Below are 16,888 nucleotides of genomic sequence, written 5' to 3'. Positions count from 1 at the left end.
GATGGGGCAGGGAGGCAGAGAGCTGGGAGCAGTGGGGCACAATGCTCAGGGGCCAGGCTGGTGTGAGGATGCTGGGGGGGAATGAAGGGGCTGGTTTGTGGGACGGTGTGCTGGGGTGTCACACTGGTGTGAGCGAGGGCCGTGACCGGCTGCCCATGTGCTCACTGAGGGCACCCTAGAGTGTCCCTGTGCAATGGCCGTGGTGATGTCCAGGTCCCCGTGCGCTTGCTGTGGCCCTTTCGGGTGCCCGTGCGCTTGCTGTGGGTGTGAGCAGCCAGGCGGCATCAAAGTGTCCCCATGCACTCCCTGCAGCTATGACCCTGTGCACGCATGGTGGCCGATCCCCACGTGCTCACTAACTACGTTGAGGTCTCCATGTGCTCGCCGAGGCTGCGTCAGGTCTGTGTGCGCTCACTGTGGGTGTGAGCATCAGGGTCGTGTCACCGTGTCTGTGTGTGCTTGCTGTGGCCATGTTGGGGCACCCACATGCTCCCTGTGGGTGAGCTGGGGGCCGTGGTGGGGACCCCACGTGTATAGTGTGGTGCGAGCAGGGGGTCTTGTTGAGGGCAGTTTGCCCAGCCAGTCTGAGGTCCCTTCAGGGCTGCCCCTGCCCATCTGTGGACCCCTGCTCCCGGTGAGAGGGCCGATCCTGTCCTCTGGCTTTGGCTGCTGGGTGGCGAGGCAGCCTGGCTGGGCAGACAAGCCACTGTGTGCGTTGGCCTGCCCCATGGCTGTAGTGATGGCATCTGGTGTCTCTGCTGCATGAAGAGACACGGCACAAGCCCTGTTCAATCAGGCCCGGGGCTCCCGATCTGTCTGGGTGACAGCTGTGCTCTGTAAAACCCGGCTCTGAATGCAGGGGCTGCCAGGCAGCAGGTGACAGGGACAGATGGGTCCCGGCTGCCTTCCCCAACACGGCCTGGAGCTCGCAGCCCGGATCAGACAGCCAGAGAGGAGTTGGCAGGCTGGGGGCACACGGCCCTCCTGCTCTCTGCTGTAGTGGGACCTGCATGCCCTGATGAGCTGTCCGGGGTGCCCCAGCCTCCTCGCACGTACGGCATCCTGGAGACTGCGGCCAGTGCTCCAGGGCCCCTCTGTTTTGGGAGGCTGCTGTCATGCCCTCAGCCCACTCGTGTCCCAGGTAAGCTCATAGGAAGCAAAGATCCAAGGTCAGACCCCATCTCCAGGGCTTTCACATCATCACGGACATGTGCCCTTTCCCCAACAGCACGGGGCCGTGAGGCTTGCAGGAAGCTGTTGCTAAACACTCACTCTTGCTCTGACTGCTGCAATGGCCTTGTGTTGCCAATGGCATGGCAGCCCCCACCCTGCCTCGCTCCCTGCTTCCAGCCAGATGCGGCACCACAGGGCATGGAGCAGCTTGCACGCCAGTGATGGGGCTTTGCGTGTGAGCGCTCATGGTGGGATGGGGAAATGAGCAGCTCTGCAGCCCAGGACTCTGTTCACACATGTGCGAGCACTTGGCGTGGGGAGTGAGCAGGTATACACACGTGGAGTTGGCATGTCAATATGGCTAGCCATGTGCCTGAGCAGTCTCTGGGATGGGGTTGTGAGCAGGGCAATGCACAAGGACTCAGCCTGCAAGCACAGGAGTTCACACTTGTGTGAGCACTTGGTGGCAAGGGGGTGGGAGGGGAAACGTGCAAGTCTCAAGGCAAGCACACATTTGCACACGTGTGTGAATACTTGCAGTAGCACTGGGGGGACAGCATGCGCTCAGCCAGGCACTCACGTCCCAGCATGGATAAGTGTATATGTGTGAGCACTGCCAGCCATGCAGAGCAGCTGGTGTGTGCGGGCACGGGGACAGGTTTGCACATGCTGAAGGGGAAGCACGTGCAGGGGTGCAGTGGCAGCCAGGCCCAGGCTTCCCCTACGTACCCACAGAGCTGAGACCAGAGCAGGCACAGCATAGCTCCACATAGAGCCCCCTCTCCCTGCCCTGCCTCGGGCCAGCTCTGCCCCCCTGGCAGCCGGGCTCTGCACCCCCCACCATCATGGGGCAGCCAAATGCCAAGTGATGGCAGTGGAGTCACATGGCCGATGACCTTTAAATGTCACTTGGCTGCCATCACGCGGGCAGGAAATGTCAGGGGCCGGGTGGTGTGATGATGGCTGGATCATCCCAGGGGGGTGTCAAGGCCCCTCCCTCCCTTCCCCTCCCCTGAGATCCTGAGCTTCTGATCTGGGCAGGAGGCACACGTGCCCCCGCATGCTGCCCTGCCATGTGGGCAACTCAGAGAAGCCACGATAAGGAGAGAGCTCTGAGCACACCAGCCGTCTGAGCAGAGCTGGCCATGCCTGCAGGGAGGAGTCCAGACACCTGGGTCCTGCCCTTGGCTCTGCTCTGGAGCCGCCATGTGTCCTGGTGCAAATCACTACCCTTCCTGTGCCTCAGTTTCCCCTCCATGTGCAATGTTGGGAGGCAACGGTGTGAAGGCTGGGGGCACTGACAGCAAGTGTGGGGGGGCGGTGAATGGACTGAGCAGATGAATGGAGAGAGGGTATACAGGGCTGGGAGATGAGGGGGAGAGGCATTGGGACAGAGGAGCCCTGAAGTGGCTGGCACACATGGGTGTCCCTGGACAGGGCAGGCCCTGGCTCTGTCCACATACTGCCCAAATTGGGCCCCAGAGGCAGGAATCCAGGTCCCTGGGTGCCAGGCGAGGTCTGTTTGTGTGCTTGGGTGGGGCTGTGATTTACTAAGGACAGTCTTGGATCATGGTGGGGGCGTGGGGGCTGCATGTGGGGGCTGATTAATGGGTTTAATAACCTGTGGAGTATTCGATTCACGTTGTCTCTGGGCAGCACAGCCCAAATCTGCTCCCAGTCTGTGCCTTGCCTGTCTCTCCAGTGCACCCCCACCCCCTCTGGCTGCAGCCGAGCTCTGACCCCCGTCTCTTGCTCCCTGGCAGGTGACAGCAAGTGGGGACCGTGGAACCACTGGAGCTTGTGCTCCAAGACGTGTGACACAGGATGGCAGCGGCGCTTTCGGATGTGCCAGGGCACAGGCGTGCAGGGCTACCCGTGTGAGGGCTCCGGGGAGGAGGTCAAGACGTGCAACGAGAAGAAGTGCCCAGGTAGGGGCCAGCGGGGCCAGCCCTGCCAGGGCTGGGCAGGGAGGACTGAGGTCCCTGCCCTGCCCAAGGGTCTCTTGAACCCAGACTCTAACCCCTGCGTCCATCTGCGTGTCTGATCATTCTCTCAGGGCACCAAGCCCGCCCCTTGCCAAGCCCTGGCTATGCCCCTGTCCCCACCTGTGCAGAGCTGCCATCTCCCCGTGTGCCCACCCTGGGGCACGGTGCCAAGGACAGGACCCCCTCCCCAGCCCCCTGTCTGTTTGCGCCCCCCGCAGCCTACCATGAGATGTGCAAGGACGAGTACGTGATGCTGATGACCTGGAAGAAGACGGCCGCTGGAGAGGTCATCTACAACAAATGCCCACCCAACGCCACGGGTGAGTGGGCATAGGTGCCCCAGCTGGGGGTGGGGTGGGACAGGGGCTCTGGCATGTGGCTAAGGGGTCCAGCTGCTGTGGGGGCACCGAGCACTCATGGCTTGCGGGCTGGGGCACGGTGCTGTCGTGTGCTGGAGCTGCCCAAGCCAGCTGCTCCATGCTGCTTCCCCTTCTCTCCTGCAGGGTCTGCCAGCCGGGGGCATACCCAGCTTCGCCCGGTGCATCTCCCACGAGTACCGATACTTGCATCTCTCAGTAGGTGCACACTCGGGCTGGTGCCCCCCTGCTCCCTCATGTGCGCTCGGGCTGGTTGATGGCCAGGGCAGCCCTGGCAGTTGGGGGTAGAGTGGGTGCTGGTCAAGACCCCAGGGGAAATCTGCTATGCCCTGTGGCTGGTTTCTGGCCCCCAGACTGGATGTGATGGGGGCTGGTGCACCACACGCTTGCTGCAAGCAGAGGTGTGGCTGCTGGGAGGCATCCTTGGCGGGTGGGGGGAATAGCAATTCCTTTGGGTTTCTGAGCTGTGTTCCAGGCTGGGGGCTCCTGGGTTTGCAGGGCAGGAGGGTGCGGGCTAGGGGCCTGGGCTGTGGCTTGCAGCGGGGCTGGTAACCCATAAAACTCCCCCCTCCCCCCAGCACTGCTGCTTCTGTCCGGAGCCATATCACTGGACCCGGAGCCCTCTCTCAGACCAGAGCGGGGTTAGGGCTAGGGTTAGGATCACCAGCATTGTCCTCTCCATCTGTCCTGCATCCAGCACAGAGGATGAAGGAGCTGCCTGGACTCCAGGCTCAGTTCCACCCCCTGCAGTTTGCCCTATGGGGAAACTGAGGCAGGGAGTGGGGCATCACCTCACTCCCAGGTCAGGAGGTCAGTGGCAAAAGTGAAGTAGGACCCAACCATTCTGGCTCCCCGTCCACGCTAGCCTGCTCCTGGTCCTAAGCCGGCAGACAGTTCTTGCATCCCATCGCTTCTGGAGCAGGTACCCACTAGCCACCACTCCTCCCTCCACCCCCTCCTGGCTCTGGCTGGCATGTTAATCAGCCCTTGTCATTAGCACCCCATTAGCAGCAGGAGATGCCCGCCTCATCCTTAGCTCTCTAGGCAAAGGGCAGAGGCTAATGGCTACATTGCCTGGCTGGGTGCCCTCTTTACAGGACCCGTGCCTGGCTGTCACCCTGTGGCTGGCAGGGGGGTCTGGGGCCGGGCTGCTAATGATGGGATTGGCATGCGTCTGGCCGGCAGGGCTCTGGGCAAGAGAGGCAGGGGTGGCAAGTTGACAGGAGCACCCCCCCCTCGCCACATGGATCGCAAGGAGATAATGAGAGGAGCTCAGCAGCCCGGAGCAGGTGGATATTGGAGAGGACTGTGCTCAACTGCAACCAGCTTATCTAGGAAAGAAGATTAGAGCGGCTGGGATCAGATTATGGAGGGGGGGGTGGGCAGAAAGGGACGTCCGGTGCCCAGTTCGAGGGGGTGAGGTGTGGAGCTCTGCTGGCCGGCCCCAGATTGCAAAGCAGAGAGGAGGGTGGGTGATGTTTCCCAGGCATCCGGGCTTTGCTGGGTGCCCTGCGGGGCCGGGAAGGAATATTTTCCCTTCCTGTTGCTACAGGGTTTTTTCATCTCCTGCCAATGAATTTTGACTGGGCTGTGCCAATGCCTCTGCTGGGACTCAAACCCAGAGTTTCCTGGCTAAAGGGTCTTGTTGCTCTGCTCGGGGTCACACCAACCCCATGTTTGGAAGGGATTTGACCCCATAGTCCGATTGGTACAGACTGGGGGAGGGTTGGCTTCTTCCGTAGCAGGAGGCCTGGCCATCTTCCTGGGATCTCTCCAGGGGCATAGGTTGTAGTCGTGTTGGTCTAAGGATATAGGCAGGCAAGGTTTTTTGGGTAAATCCAATATCTTTTATTAGACCAACTCAAATGTGTGTTTTAACACCCCTTGCAGTGGCAGGACACTGCCAGCCCTCGGCCCCCTGCTTCACCTGGGGCAAGCTCAGTGCTTTGGGTGTCTGGTGCCTTGTAGCTGTGCCTCAGGGTTGATCGTGTAGTTTTAGAAGAGCTCAGAGCCTCTGGGGTGACTTGGATGGGGACCGTCCTGTCCTCGGGCAGAGCATCGGACTGGATGTGACCTCCACCGGCCCCTTGCAACCCTGCTTCCGCACGACACTCGATTCTAGGGGAGCTGCAGTTTGCAACCTCCCCACCCCTGTCTCCACAGCTCCGGGAGCACCTGGCGAAGGGGCAGCGGGTCCTAGCGGGCGAGGGCATGTCCCAGGTGGTGCGCAGCCTGCTGGAGCTCATGGCTCGCAAGACCTACTACAGTGGGGACCTGCTCTTCTCGGTGGAGATCCTGCGCAACGTCACCGACACCTTCAAGAGGGCCACCTACACCCCCTCCTCTGAGGACGTGCAGGTACCACATACGGATGGATGCTGCTGGCACCCTGGAAAGACAAGGATGGCCTCTCTGGAGAGGTTGCAATTGTGGGGCTCTCCTGCTCTGACTGCCTTGTGCCTTGCTGGAGGGTGGGGTCTGCTTTGGTGCTACCCCGTGGGTGTCTGAAGCTGTGCCCTCACTGCTGGGTCCAGGTGTGCTGCATGCCCAGTGCTGCAGCTGGCACTGCTGGGCCAAGGAGCATCAGCTTTCCTAGCTAAGGGCAGGAAGACCCTGGAAGGGGGCATCGAGGGTGGGTGGAAGCAGTGCCCCGGGGAAAGTGCAGCCAGGGAAAGAGGGATGGGGGAGTGAATGTGTCTGTGCCAGGGTGGCAGGGGCATTAGCCTGGGAGAGCAACTGCTGTATTGGCACTGAAGGGCACAAGGTTGACATACCCTGAGTGTTGTGTGTGTGTGTGCTGGTCCATGTGTAGGTGTAGCAGGGCAGCATACATGTGTATCTGGTCTGGCTGGGTGGGGGAGTGGGTAGGTCTGGTGTGCCAGTGTGTATATGTGTGTGTACAGAGGGGCCTGGTGTGGCTGGGTGGGAGTGTGTGTGTGTGTGTGTGTGTGAGGGTCTGGCAAGGCAGTGTGTGTGTGTGTGTGTGCATGCGTGCATGTGCAGGGGGCCTGGCATGGATATTTGGGATTGTGTGTGTAGGTATATGTGTGTATGAGGGTCTGGCAAAGCAGAGTCTCTGTGTGTGTGCATGTGCAGAGGGCCTAGCACAACTGTGTGGGAATGTGGGTGTGTGTCTGTGTCAGGGTCTGGCAAGGGAGTGTGTGCGCTTTGGGTATGTTTGTGGCAGTATGTGTATGTACATGCAGGAGGGCCTGGCGTGGCAGCATATGTGCTTTATGCATGTGTGTATGTGCACGTGTGTGCCTGGTAGTGTGTGTGTATGCATATAGGGGGGCAACGTGAGTGTGCGTGTGTGGCTGCCCATGTGTTGGGCACGGTGGCATGTGTGTGCGCGTCCCCGTGCATTCACTTGTTCGCACAGTTGAGTCTCGGGGCTCTGGGATGGGGCTGGGTCAGACTCCCCCTGGCCCAGCCCCTACCTCCTCTGCCAGCCGCCCCTCACCCCTGCCCTGCTCTGCCCTCCCCACAGCGCTTCTTCCAGGTGGTCAGCTACATGGTGGACGCGGAGAACAGGGACAAGTGGGAGGACGCACAGCAGGTGAGCTGCCTGCCAGGGGTGCCAGGGCTCCCGCAGGGCAGGGAGGAGGCACACAGGCTGGCAGGAGGAGGGGGAGGCTGGGGCCCTTGTCTGGAGGTGACAGCTTAGCTCGGAGCACTGGGCAGGGGTCCGGAGGGTTGGGTGGAAGCCTTGCCCTCCTCCCCGTAGGTCTGCTGGAAGTGGGAGGGTGGAGGGGAAGCCAGGGGGTAAGGGTCTCTGACCAGGTGGGCTGGGCAGGGACCGGGCAGGCTGGCTGTCCCTGCCGTGGCACCATGGGAGTGGGCGTCCCCTGCTCAGAGCCCTGCATGCAGGTGCCAGAGCCTGGCACTTCCTGGACACACTCAGAGGGGCTGTGGGGTCAGAGGCTTCCCAAGCCCGGACAAAGAGGTCAGGGCCAATGCTTGAGCAGGAAGATCCCCCTTGGTCATGCCCAGGGATGGCGGGGGCCATCCTCAGGATCCCACCCCGTGCCCTCGGCCAGGAAGACCCAGCTACAGCTGCCCTGCTCTCGCTGTATCCACAGGTCTCCCCCGGCTCTGTGCACCTGATGAAGGTGGTGGAGGACTTCATCCACCTGGTAGGGGGTGCACTCAAGGCCTTCCAGAGCTCCCTCATCGTCACCGACAACCTGGGTGAGTGCCCTGGGCCAGCGTGTTGCACACCCCGGGGTGTGTCTGGGCAGACAGGAGAGGCCTGGGGATGAAGGATGAAGCAGGTGGGTCACACTTGAAGGGTCAGCTGTGCCAGCTGGAGCAATAGGAGGCAGAGGGGCTGGGCACTGTTCAGTGCCGGTGTGCCCAGGTGCTGGGAAGTGACCGTGTGCCCCCCACCTCTCCCTGTGCCCCCGCTCTGCCCCTGGCAGTGATCAGCATCCAGAGGGAGCCCGTGTCGGCCGTGTCCAGCGACATCAACTTCCCCATGAAGGGGCGCCGGGGCATGAAGGACTGGGCCCGCACCTCTGAGGACAAGATCTTCATCCCAAAGGACATGCTGAGTCTCTCTTCCTCTGGTTAGTGGGGCTTTTGATGGGCACCTTCAAGGATGGGCGGGCAGGTGCTGGCTCATGGGTACGAACATTGGCGTGCATGCTCCCGTTATTCACATGTGTGTGTGCAAGGGCGTTTGTGCATGCATGTGGAAGCAGGTGTGTGTGTGCAAGCCTCTGGGGAGCTCACATGGAGATGGATTGGAGCAGGTGAGGACGGGGCCTCTCTGCCTTCCCTGGCTCCTGGGGTGTGGGGAGCAGCAGGTGAGGGCTCGTAGCTCTTCCCAGGAGGACCCGCTATCCGTGTGTTCATCTGTCCCTGCCCTCTCCCCCGGCAGCTGGGCTGGGGGTGAGGGGTAGGGGGCAGGACCCCAGCCGTGGACACCGGCTCCGTTCACGGTGGTTCCTTACAGTCGTGTCCTCTCTGTGCAGAGATGGAGGAGTCGTCGCACTTTGTGGTGGGGGCCATCCTGTATCGCACGCTGGGGCTCATCTTACCTCCTCCCAGGTGGGTGCGTGGCTGAAGCCAGGGTTGGGGGTGCCATGTCCAGGCCTTGTGGTTTGGAGACCCCAGCGAGGGGGGCAAGGGTGCTCCAATCAGCCCATTCAGGAGTCCCGAGTTGTTCATGGAGGGACCTGTGCCCTTGGGAGCCAGCCCCTGCCCTGTGCCTACTGACCCTGCCGGGCCCTGTGCCCAGGTGCATGGCACCAACTGGCCCTGGATGAGGGCTCAAGTGTGAGTCAGAGAGCCTCAGGATGAGTACAGGATAGTATGGGGGCAGAGTGGGGTGCCAGGAGGAGAGTGGGCACCATCTGCTTGGGGACAAGCAGCCCATGGGTCCCCTTGCCCTCCTGTCTGCTGGGAAGGATCTGACAACTGGAGAGGGAGAGCGGGATGGAGAAGCAGAGCCGGGTGTGGGAGGTAAATCCGGTTGGGAACACGGGGGCTGAGAAACCGTCTGCACTTACAGGCATTCGCACACGCATGCGCCACGCAGATGAGGCATGTGCTTGGGGACAGGGCCACTAGGGCACCTGCCACCCCCAACACACACATCCAGGCAAAGGGCACACATGATCTTGGGCCAAGAGGTGCGTGTTCTTCTCCGTGTACACGTACACCCAATAGCCCAGCACTAGCCAAGCTGAGCAGATTTGCATGCGTGCACACCAGTGTTTGTACCAGAGCTGGGCTTACGTGCAGAGCCAGGACACTTGTGATCCTGTGTTGCTGGAGAGCAGCAACCAGGCCTGTGCCAGAGTCCCAGGCACAGGGGCAGGGCACTGGCGCTGTGGATGTCCAAATGGCCTCTGTGCCACCCATGCCGTGTCCCAGCCAGCACCCTCCTCTCTGCAGGTCCCCCCTGGCCGTAACATCCAAAGTGCTCACGGTGACGGTGCGCCCGCCACCCAAGCCCACGGAGCCCCATGTCATGGTGGAGCTGTCCCACGTGATCAATGTAAGTGCTGTGCTAGGAGCGGGTGAGGGATGCTGGCGTCTTCGCCCTGGCAGGGGCCGGAGGGCTTCCCTTGCCCCTCACGCCTGCGCCTCCTCCATCCCAGTCCACAGCCCTTTCCCACACTGGGGTCCTCCTCCAGTGCCCCCTGATCACCCCCCACAGCCACCTTTCCCCTCAACCTGCACAGCTCGACTGATGCTCGCTGCTTCTGAGCTGTAGCCCTCCTTGCTCTCCCTTGCCAGCCCCTTGGCAGTGCCCAGGAGATTGCTTGGAGCTCGGGGCATGGTATGAGTGGCTCTAGCTTGGTTTGGTGCAAGGGAGGCTTCAGTGCCAGGGGTCCCCAGTGTGGCAGTAGATGCCCCAGCCTCCCTGTACCCCCCCCAGGGCAGGGGTGCCCCCAACACGGTAGTAGCTACAGGCCGTGCTCAGGTCACAGATTGTCTCCCCATTGCCTCCCCCCAGCCGGAGCCGGTAGAGCCCGAAAGCAGGGCTGCAGCCGGACCCTCCCCATGGGTGCGGGGGGTGGGACAGCCCTGCCCTGGGGCCTCTGCTCTCTGCTCACCAGCTCTCCCTGCCTGCAGGGCACCTCGCACCCGCAATGCGTCACCTGGGACTACTCCAAAATGTGAGTACAGCTTGCAGCCTGCCATTGCCCCAGGGCAGGAGAGGAGGGGCTGCGGGGGCCATTTAGGAATGGAGGCTGGGGGTAGGTCTGCAGGGAAGGACAGCATGAGGTGAACTGAAATGAGGTAGTGTACCCCAGACCCTGCCTTCACCCCCTCCCCGCCCCTTGGAGCCTGCCAGCCTTCACAGACCCGTGTCCATCGGAGCACAGTGGAGCAAGCTGTTCCTTGGCCCCTTGGGCGGGCTGTGCTCCAGCCCCGCCTGGGCTTTGTCGGGGGCACCCTCACAGTCTGCCAGCCCCTTGCTTCCCCATCTGGTCCCGAACCCTGGCAGGTGCCGGTGCCCGGGCCTGTTGCTGGGGCCTGGGCTTTGGCACCTTTGCAGGGCAGGTAACTGCATCGCAGCCTGCTCCAAGCTGGTGTCTGGGTGCTCTGGGGGGGTGTCTGACCTGGTGCCAGGAACTATCTTCCTGCCACACAGCAAGGGATACAGGCACAGTCCGGGGCCGTGACCCAGGTGCCTCCCCTCCTGGCAATGGCAGCAGGGCTGGCTATTGATGGGCGATGGGTATGGACATGGCCTGTTGCTGGGGCCTGGGCTTTGGCACCTTTGCAGGGCAGGTAACTGCATCGCAGCCTGCTCCAAGCTGGTGTCTGGGTGCTCTGGGGGGGTGTCTGACCTGGTGCCAGGAACTATCTTCCTGCCACACAGCAAGGGATACAGGCACAGTCCGGGGCCGTGACCCAGGTGCCTCCCCTCCTGGCAATGGCAGCAGGGCTGGCTATTGATGGGCGATGGGTATGGACAGGGGGGGGCCTGCCACTCAGCCTCCCCTCTGTCCCACCCTTTCTGGGCACGGCCATCCTGGGTGCTGCACCCCATGCTGAGAGGTGGGTGGATTGGGGGGCATATGGGAAGAGCAGAGACTTTTAGGGTGCCAGGGCGGTGCTCCAATGTCTCATTAGGGACTTGGGGGTGGGCACAGCATGTGTTGGGGGGCAGTGGGCACAGGGCGAGAGGAGGGTGGGGTAGAGAGATCTGTGGCTGTGCAGCATGGGCTGCTCCTGGGTGTCGAGAGCTCCCCTGTCCTAGGCAGACCCCCCTCGTTCTCCCGCAGCGAAGGATGTGGCCCTATTTCCGCAACAGCAGCCTGTGCCGCAGTCGACCCCCTCTGCAGCCGTGGGTTAATTTGGCTAATACAGGGATTGATTGGTCTCCGCTTGCAGCCAGAGATTGATGCCTCCATCCTGCCAGACACAATTCATTAGCGCGGCGCTGGGCAGGGACAGTGGAGACATAGGACAGAAGGCCATGGCGTGGGCGAGCGGAGTCCTTGGGGAGGGGGTGACTATGACCAGGGCTAGACCATGCGGGGTGGGGATGGGGTTGCCCCTGTTGCACCCATTTGCCAGCCTGGAGGCCTTAGTGTTTGCTCCCAGCGTGGCCTCCCCTCCCTGCTGCCTTCCTCCGGGTTGCCAGAGCAACCAGGGGATGTACCGCTGTCGGCCTTGGCATGCCGCGGCATCTGTGGCTGATGCTCCTCCCCACTCACCCACCACCCGCAGTGGCTGGGCCCCCCCTTGTCTCCATAGAGGGGGCTGGGGGCTGCCGGAGGGTGGCACAAGCTCACGGAGAGCATGGCAGGACCATAGCAGGCTGGTGCCAATGCAGCTCTGCTGGGCAGAGACTGGGGACAGTCGAGAGAGGTGGCTTGGCAGGTCTGTAATGCCCACCCCACTTCCACAGCCCCTACCTTGCATGGACCCAGGGCATTAGGGCCCCCTCACAGTGCTGCTGAAGTCCGAATGGCCCTGCTTGGTCTGCCCCACGTGGCCTCGGCGATGGGGGTGCTGTGGCAGGGCCGTTCGGACTTCATCCCTGCAGGGCCCCTTTGGCAGCCAGGATTTTTAAAGTTGATTTTATTGCCTGGCTGTGTGGCATGAGGCACAGCAGCTGTCCCGCTTGAGCTGGGAGGAACACGCTCTGGCAGTGTGTGTTTGTGTGGGTGCCAGGTCTCTGGAGGCCACCGGGTGATGGCTGAGCATGTGGGGAAGATGGTGCATTTGGAAACTAGTGTCAACCCTTGTGCATGGTAGCACTGATGCCACCCAGAAGGGCTGACAGCCTTCACGGGGTGGGCATTAGGTGCCCAGGTCAACTTGGAGACCCAGACACAAGGGAAGCTGATTCTCCCTGTTGCCCAGGGGAGGGCCTTCCCACACCGCCTGCAGCGGGCTCAGCATGGGACAGCCCCCACCACCCCTGTACCTGTACTTGGGAGCATGGGGCTCGTGACTGCCCTGGGATGCTCCTTCTCTCCCTGCCCCCCAGAGTGTGGTGCCAGCCACGTGGGCAGCAGGCACAGCTCAGGCTGCAGCGGGGATGGAGGGGGTGATGGCTGGGCAGCTGCCCCCAGCGCCTCTGCGGGGCAAGGAGGGCACTAGCTGGAGAGGTCAGAAGCACCTGCTGGAAGGGGATGGCTTGATGCTAGAAGTGCAGTTGGCTGGTTGCAGGGGAGCCCGGGCACCCCTGGGCACCTGCTTCTTCCCCTGCTTTCCTTAGTACCTTCAGGCCCCTGATGCTCACGCTTGCCCTGTACGTCCCTGAGCTGGGCAGAGCAGGGCCTGGCAGGGGTGCAGGGTCTCCACTCCCCTCCTAGCTGGAACTCAGCACCCCCTAACCCCAGCTGGCAACCTGAGCCTTCAAATGAAACCAAGCACTTAGCCCCCTGGGAGATCAGGGAGGAGACGGCAGAGCCGGAAGCCCCCGCAGCCCAGGCTGGGGGAAGCCCAGGATGGATTTTGCGCCAGCAACTGGGTCAGCCTCCCCAGCAAGGGCCAGAGCCGAAGGCAGAGCTCCCCTCCTGGCGGGCGGGCGGCGCCAGCAAAGGGTTAAGCCGGCACCGGAGCCGAGGGGCTGTGGGTTGTGTGTGTGTGTGTGTGTGTGTGTGTGTGTGTGTGTGTGTGTATGTATGTTTGATCATTGCGCTCTCTCTCGCCTTCCTCTTCCATTCATCAGGGATGCTGGCGCTGGGAACTGGGACACGGAGAGCTGCCAAACGCTCGAGACCCTCCCGGCTCACACCAAATGCCAGTGCAGCCAGCTGTCCACCTACGCTGTGCTCGCCCAGCTGCCCAAGGACCCGGTGAGTGCCAGCAGCTCCGTGCCCCCTGCTCGCTCGCTCGTGGCTCTCGGCCTCTGCTCTCCTGCACCCCGAGGCAGGCGAGGGATGGAGAGGGGAGGGATGGGACTGGGGGATAATGGGGGGACCACTGGTGGCTTGCATGACAGGTGGGGGGGCAGGTCTGCCCCCATAAAGCAGGGGAGGGAGTGATTTGAAGTCGCATGGGGGATATTTCTGTGGTGCCAGGTGGGCATGGGGGAAAGGGACCCAGTAGGGCACTGGCCTGTGGGCTTGGGTACCAGTAATCCCCACATGCATGCACGTGCGCACACACACACACACACACACACAGAGCAGTCCAGTGGTGCTGGGAGAGTGTGTCTGAGCTGCATGCAAGCTCTACACATGCACGTGCATGCACACACGCAGGCGGCCTTCCCCAGCGGTCTGGCTAGGGCATCGGTCCCGGTGCTGGGTGTGAAGATGGGGCCAAGGCCTCTGGAGAGGGGGGGATCTGCCCTCCTGTCCATGCTTTCCTTCTCCCTTCTGCTCTCTTCCCTGTACCATGCCCCCCAGCCCAGCTGCTCCAGCCCCCCGCTCCTCGCCCAGCCCTCGTTGCCTCCCTCGCTGCCTGACTCTGCTCAGCTCTTCCCACTCCCTCCGCCTCCCCCTCTGTGCACGCCCACCCGCGTCCCCCCCACATTGCTGGCGTCTGGTTGCCAGGAGCCCGAGGAGAAGCTGAATAGGAGAGCAGCATCCCCCTCACCCACCGCCCCCTTCCCGCTGCCCCCACTGGGCAGGGATCACCTGCTGCTGCCCCCGTGGGCAGGGGTACAGGGCGATGGGTCTTGGCTTGTCCCTCTCCTGGCAGCTGTAAGGCCGGGGGAGGATGCATGTTGGCATCCCCGAGCCCAGGAGGGCTGAGGGCTGAGGGCATGGGGGACGCCCCTGATGCCTCAGTGGCATATGGTGAAGTGGGGGCATAAGCCCTGTTCCCATCATGCAAAGCACAGCCCCCCCCCCAGTGCACAGACCCCATTGGAGACCATGCAGCAGGGGGGGAGCAGCAACTGGGGAGCCAGCCCACACCTTCCTCCCCCGGACTCCTCTCTCCTTGCTCCTCTGCCTGAGTCACCCCCGCCCCCCTCGTGCTGCAGTATATAATGGAGAGATGTGCTCTGCAGCACAGGACGCCTGCCTGGGATTTATAAGGCTCAATTAACAGGCCTTCCAGGCATTAATATATGTGCATTTGGCGGGGGGCAGAGCAAGAGGAGCCATCTTGGCATGTGCCCGGGTGTCCTGCTGTCTCCTCTGCTCTGCTCCTGTCGCTCCGGCACGCTCGCAGACAGACACAGGGACAGACAGACAGGGCTGCCCTGCCCCCTCCATGTCCCACGCTGGAGTGTACCCGGATCCCGGCAGCCGGGTCTGGCGATTGATATTCTGGGAGCGTCTCCGGTTGGCAGGGAGATGGAGAGGCGCCCCCGGGAACGCACCTCGGCAGCCAGGGGCCGTCACGGAGCCCGGGAGAGCGATGGGCCCTGGGAGGGGGCACCAGGCCTGGTGCTGAGGGGTGGTGGGCTCTGCCCCTCTTGCCTTCCCCGGGGCCTCCCCAGCGGTGTCCAGCTTTATGGCCTTGGGTGGCCAGGTCCTGGCGATATCACCCGGGGCAGCCCCCAGCTTCTCTCTGCCCTACGCCCCTCCAGGCCAGCTGTGCCCCCCTTGCAACGGCAGCCTCCATCCCTCAGCTCTTCCTTTCTGGGATCCTCTCCAGACATCTCCAGAGCATCTCTCTCTCTCCCCATCAGGCCATGGACCCCTCGGGCATCCCCTCCGTGCCACTTATGATAGGCTGCGCCGTCTCTTGCATGGCCTTGCTGACACTGCTGGTGATCTACGCAGCCTTCTGGAGGTAGGTTGACCCTGCCGGGGACCCGTGCTCCCTCGTACCCACCCCAGTTGCCCAGGGGTAACTCCCCCATGCTGACCCCCGGGAACCCAGGAGAAGCCAGCCAGGCTAGTAGCAGCTGGGACGTGGCCATCTTGGAGCTTGAGCCAAGATTTGCAGCTGCAAGAGGCCTTCTGTGATGAACCCCAAAGTGTCAGGCCCCGGTGCCACCCCCCGAGCATGAGATCAGGCCGTCTGCTTGTGTGGGTGCCCGGCTCTCGGGGGTGTGTTAGGAAGTGCCAGCTGTAGACGTGGTGGCTAAGCCTTGGCAGAGGTCACTGCCCCTGGAGGGTGCTTTGGGGCCTGTGCCAGCCTAGGGGAAATAGAAGTGGCTATGTGAAGGAGGATGTGGGCAGTTGTGGGCTGCAGCACCAATGCCCTGTAAACGGGGGTACCCCCACACTTTGCACCCCAAGCAGAAATGGAGCCAGCCCAGAAACGGGCAGCCGGGAGAGGCAGCAGGGTGGGAGAGAGGAGGGCAGCAGGGAGATCCAGACAGCAGAACAGGACAAAATACATGCCAGGCACTGGCAGGGGGGAGAAAACAGCTGGTGGGTAGGAAGGGGGCAGGGGAGGCTTAGCCGCGGTGTGATTATGCGGAGCTGTTCCAGGAAGGGGATAAAGGTCTTATCGCGTTAAAGGTGGCTGTGGGCACAGCAGCACCCGGCTGGCGTGGCCACAGGCACGTGGTGCGGACAGGAAGGCCCCACCGAGCTTGATGCTGGCTCCACTCACATCAGCCTGGGAAGTTCATCAAGGCTACTCTGCATTTACACTGGCACGTGTGACAGAGCCAGGCCCCGTGTCCATGCCACATGCCTGAGTTTGTGCCAGCTATGAGGTCCTCGGGGCTGGAGGTGTGGAGAGATGGGGGCAGATGTCCACTTCCCTTTCCCCCAGAGAGATTCAGGCAATGCTTGATCCATGCTACAGTAGTGCCTGGGAACCCCGGCAGGGCTCACAGCCTGGTTGCACCAGGAGCTGTACAAGCGAGTGATTGCAATGGGATCCATGTGCCTAAATCCTTCGGGCAGCTTTGCAAAGCTCCATCCATCCTAGCGGGTTCTGTCACCTCCAGCCTCTGTCACCTGCAGTGTGTCCTGCAGGGATAAACACATGCAGAGGGGTCTGATGGAAGGCAGCCTGAGACCCCGGATGAGGGCAGGGCAGGGGTGCATCGCTCTCCTGGTGCAGAGACCTGCTTGCCGTGCTTCTCTGTCCTGGTCCCACAAGCACGGGCTAACGAAGGAGGAAGGGCTCCAATTCTGAAATGGCTGCATCCCTGCCTTAGGGCAGAGTGGTCTCTGTGCCCCAAACATCCTGCCTAGGGGGGCCAGAAGCCTTAATCCAAGTCACAAGCAGAAACCCCCCTCCCCAGGCTGGGCTGAGGAAGCAGCTTCTCACCTGCCGGCTCACCCATGCCCATGGTATCTGAGGGCTGGGCTGCCCTCTTCGGTCTCCCCCATCGCCTACTGTTGGGGACAGGCTACCAGCCTGCTGAGGCCGTTGGTCCCTTGAATCATGAGGGCTCTTGCCCCCCAGGCTAGGGAGAAAATAAGCCAAGCCCCAGGCACAGGGACGTTAAACCTGCCTCTCTCTGCTCTCCACCCCGCCAGGTTCATCAAGTCAGAGCGCTCCATCATCCTGCTG

General features: G+C 62.3%; 1 protein-coding gene across 1 annotated transcript in view; it reads left to right on the top strand.

Moving 5' to 3' along the window:
* ADGRB2 (adhesion G protein-coupled receptor B2) overlaps positions 1–16,888 on the top strand; it is a 58,922-nt gene that overhangs the window by 19,636 nt on the left and 22,398 nt on the right. The window contains exons 6-18 of the mRNA XM_025212860.1: positions 2,937–3,101; positions 3,377–3,482; positions 3,616–3,733; positions 5,699–5,893; positions 7,026–7,094; positions 7,618–7,726; positions 7,957–8,103; positions 8,512–8,587; positions 9,437–9,539; positions 10,121–10,164; positions 13,182–13,308; positions 15,099–15,202; positions 16,855–16,887. Coding sequence (XP_025068645.1) covers positions 2,937–3,101; positions 3,377–3,482; positions 3,616–3,733; positions 5,699–5,893; positions 7,026–7,094; positions 7,618–7,726; positions 7,957–8,103; positions 8,512–8,587; positions 9,437–9,539; positions 10,121–10,164; positions 13,182–13,308; positions 15,099–15,202; positions 16,855–16,887 — 1,396 coding nt within the window. The remainder of the gene's footprint in view (positions 1–2,936; positions 3,102–3,376; positions 3,483–3,615; positions 3,734–5,698; positions 5,894–7,025; positions 7,095–7,617; positions 7,727–7,956; positions 8,104–8,511; positions 8,588–9,436; positions 9,540–10,120; positions 10,165–13,181; positions 13,309–15,098; positions 15,203–16,854; position 16,888) is intronic.

The sequence above is a fragment of the Alligator sinensis genome, unplaced genomic scaffold, assembly GCF_000455745.1.
Source record: "Alligator sinensis unplaced genomic scaffold, ASM45574v1 scaffold994_1, whole genome shotgun sequence".
NCBI classification, from domain to species: Eukaryota; Metazoa; Chordata; order Crocodylia; family Alligatoridae; genus Alligator; species Alligator sinensis.
Note: the sequence above shows the minus strand (reverse complement) of the source record. Positions and strands in the feature narration are given on the sequence as shown.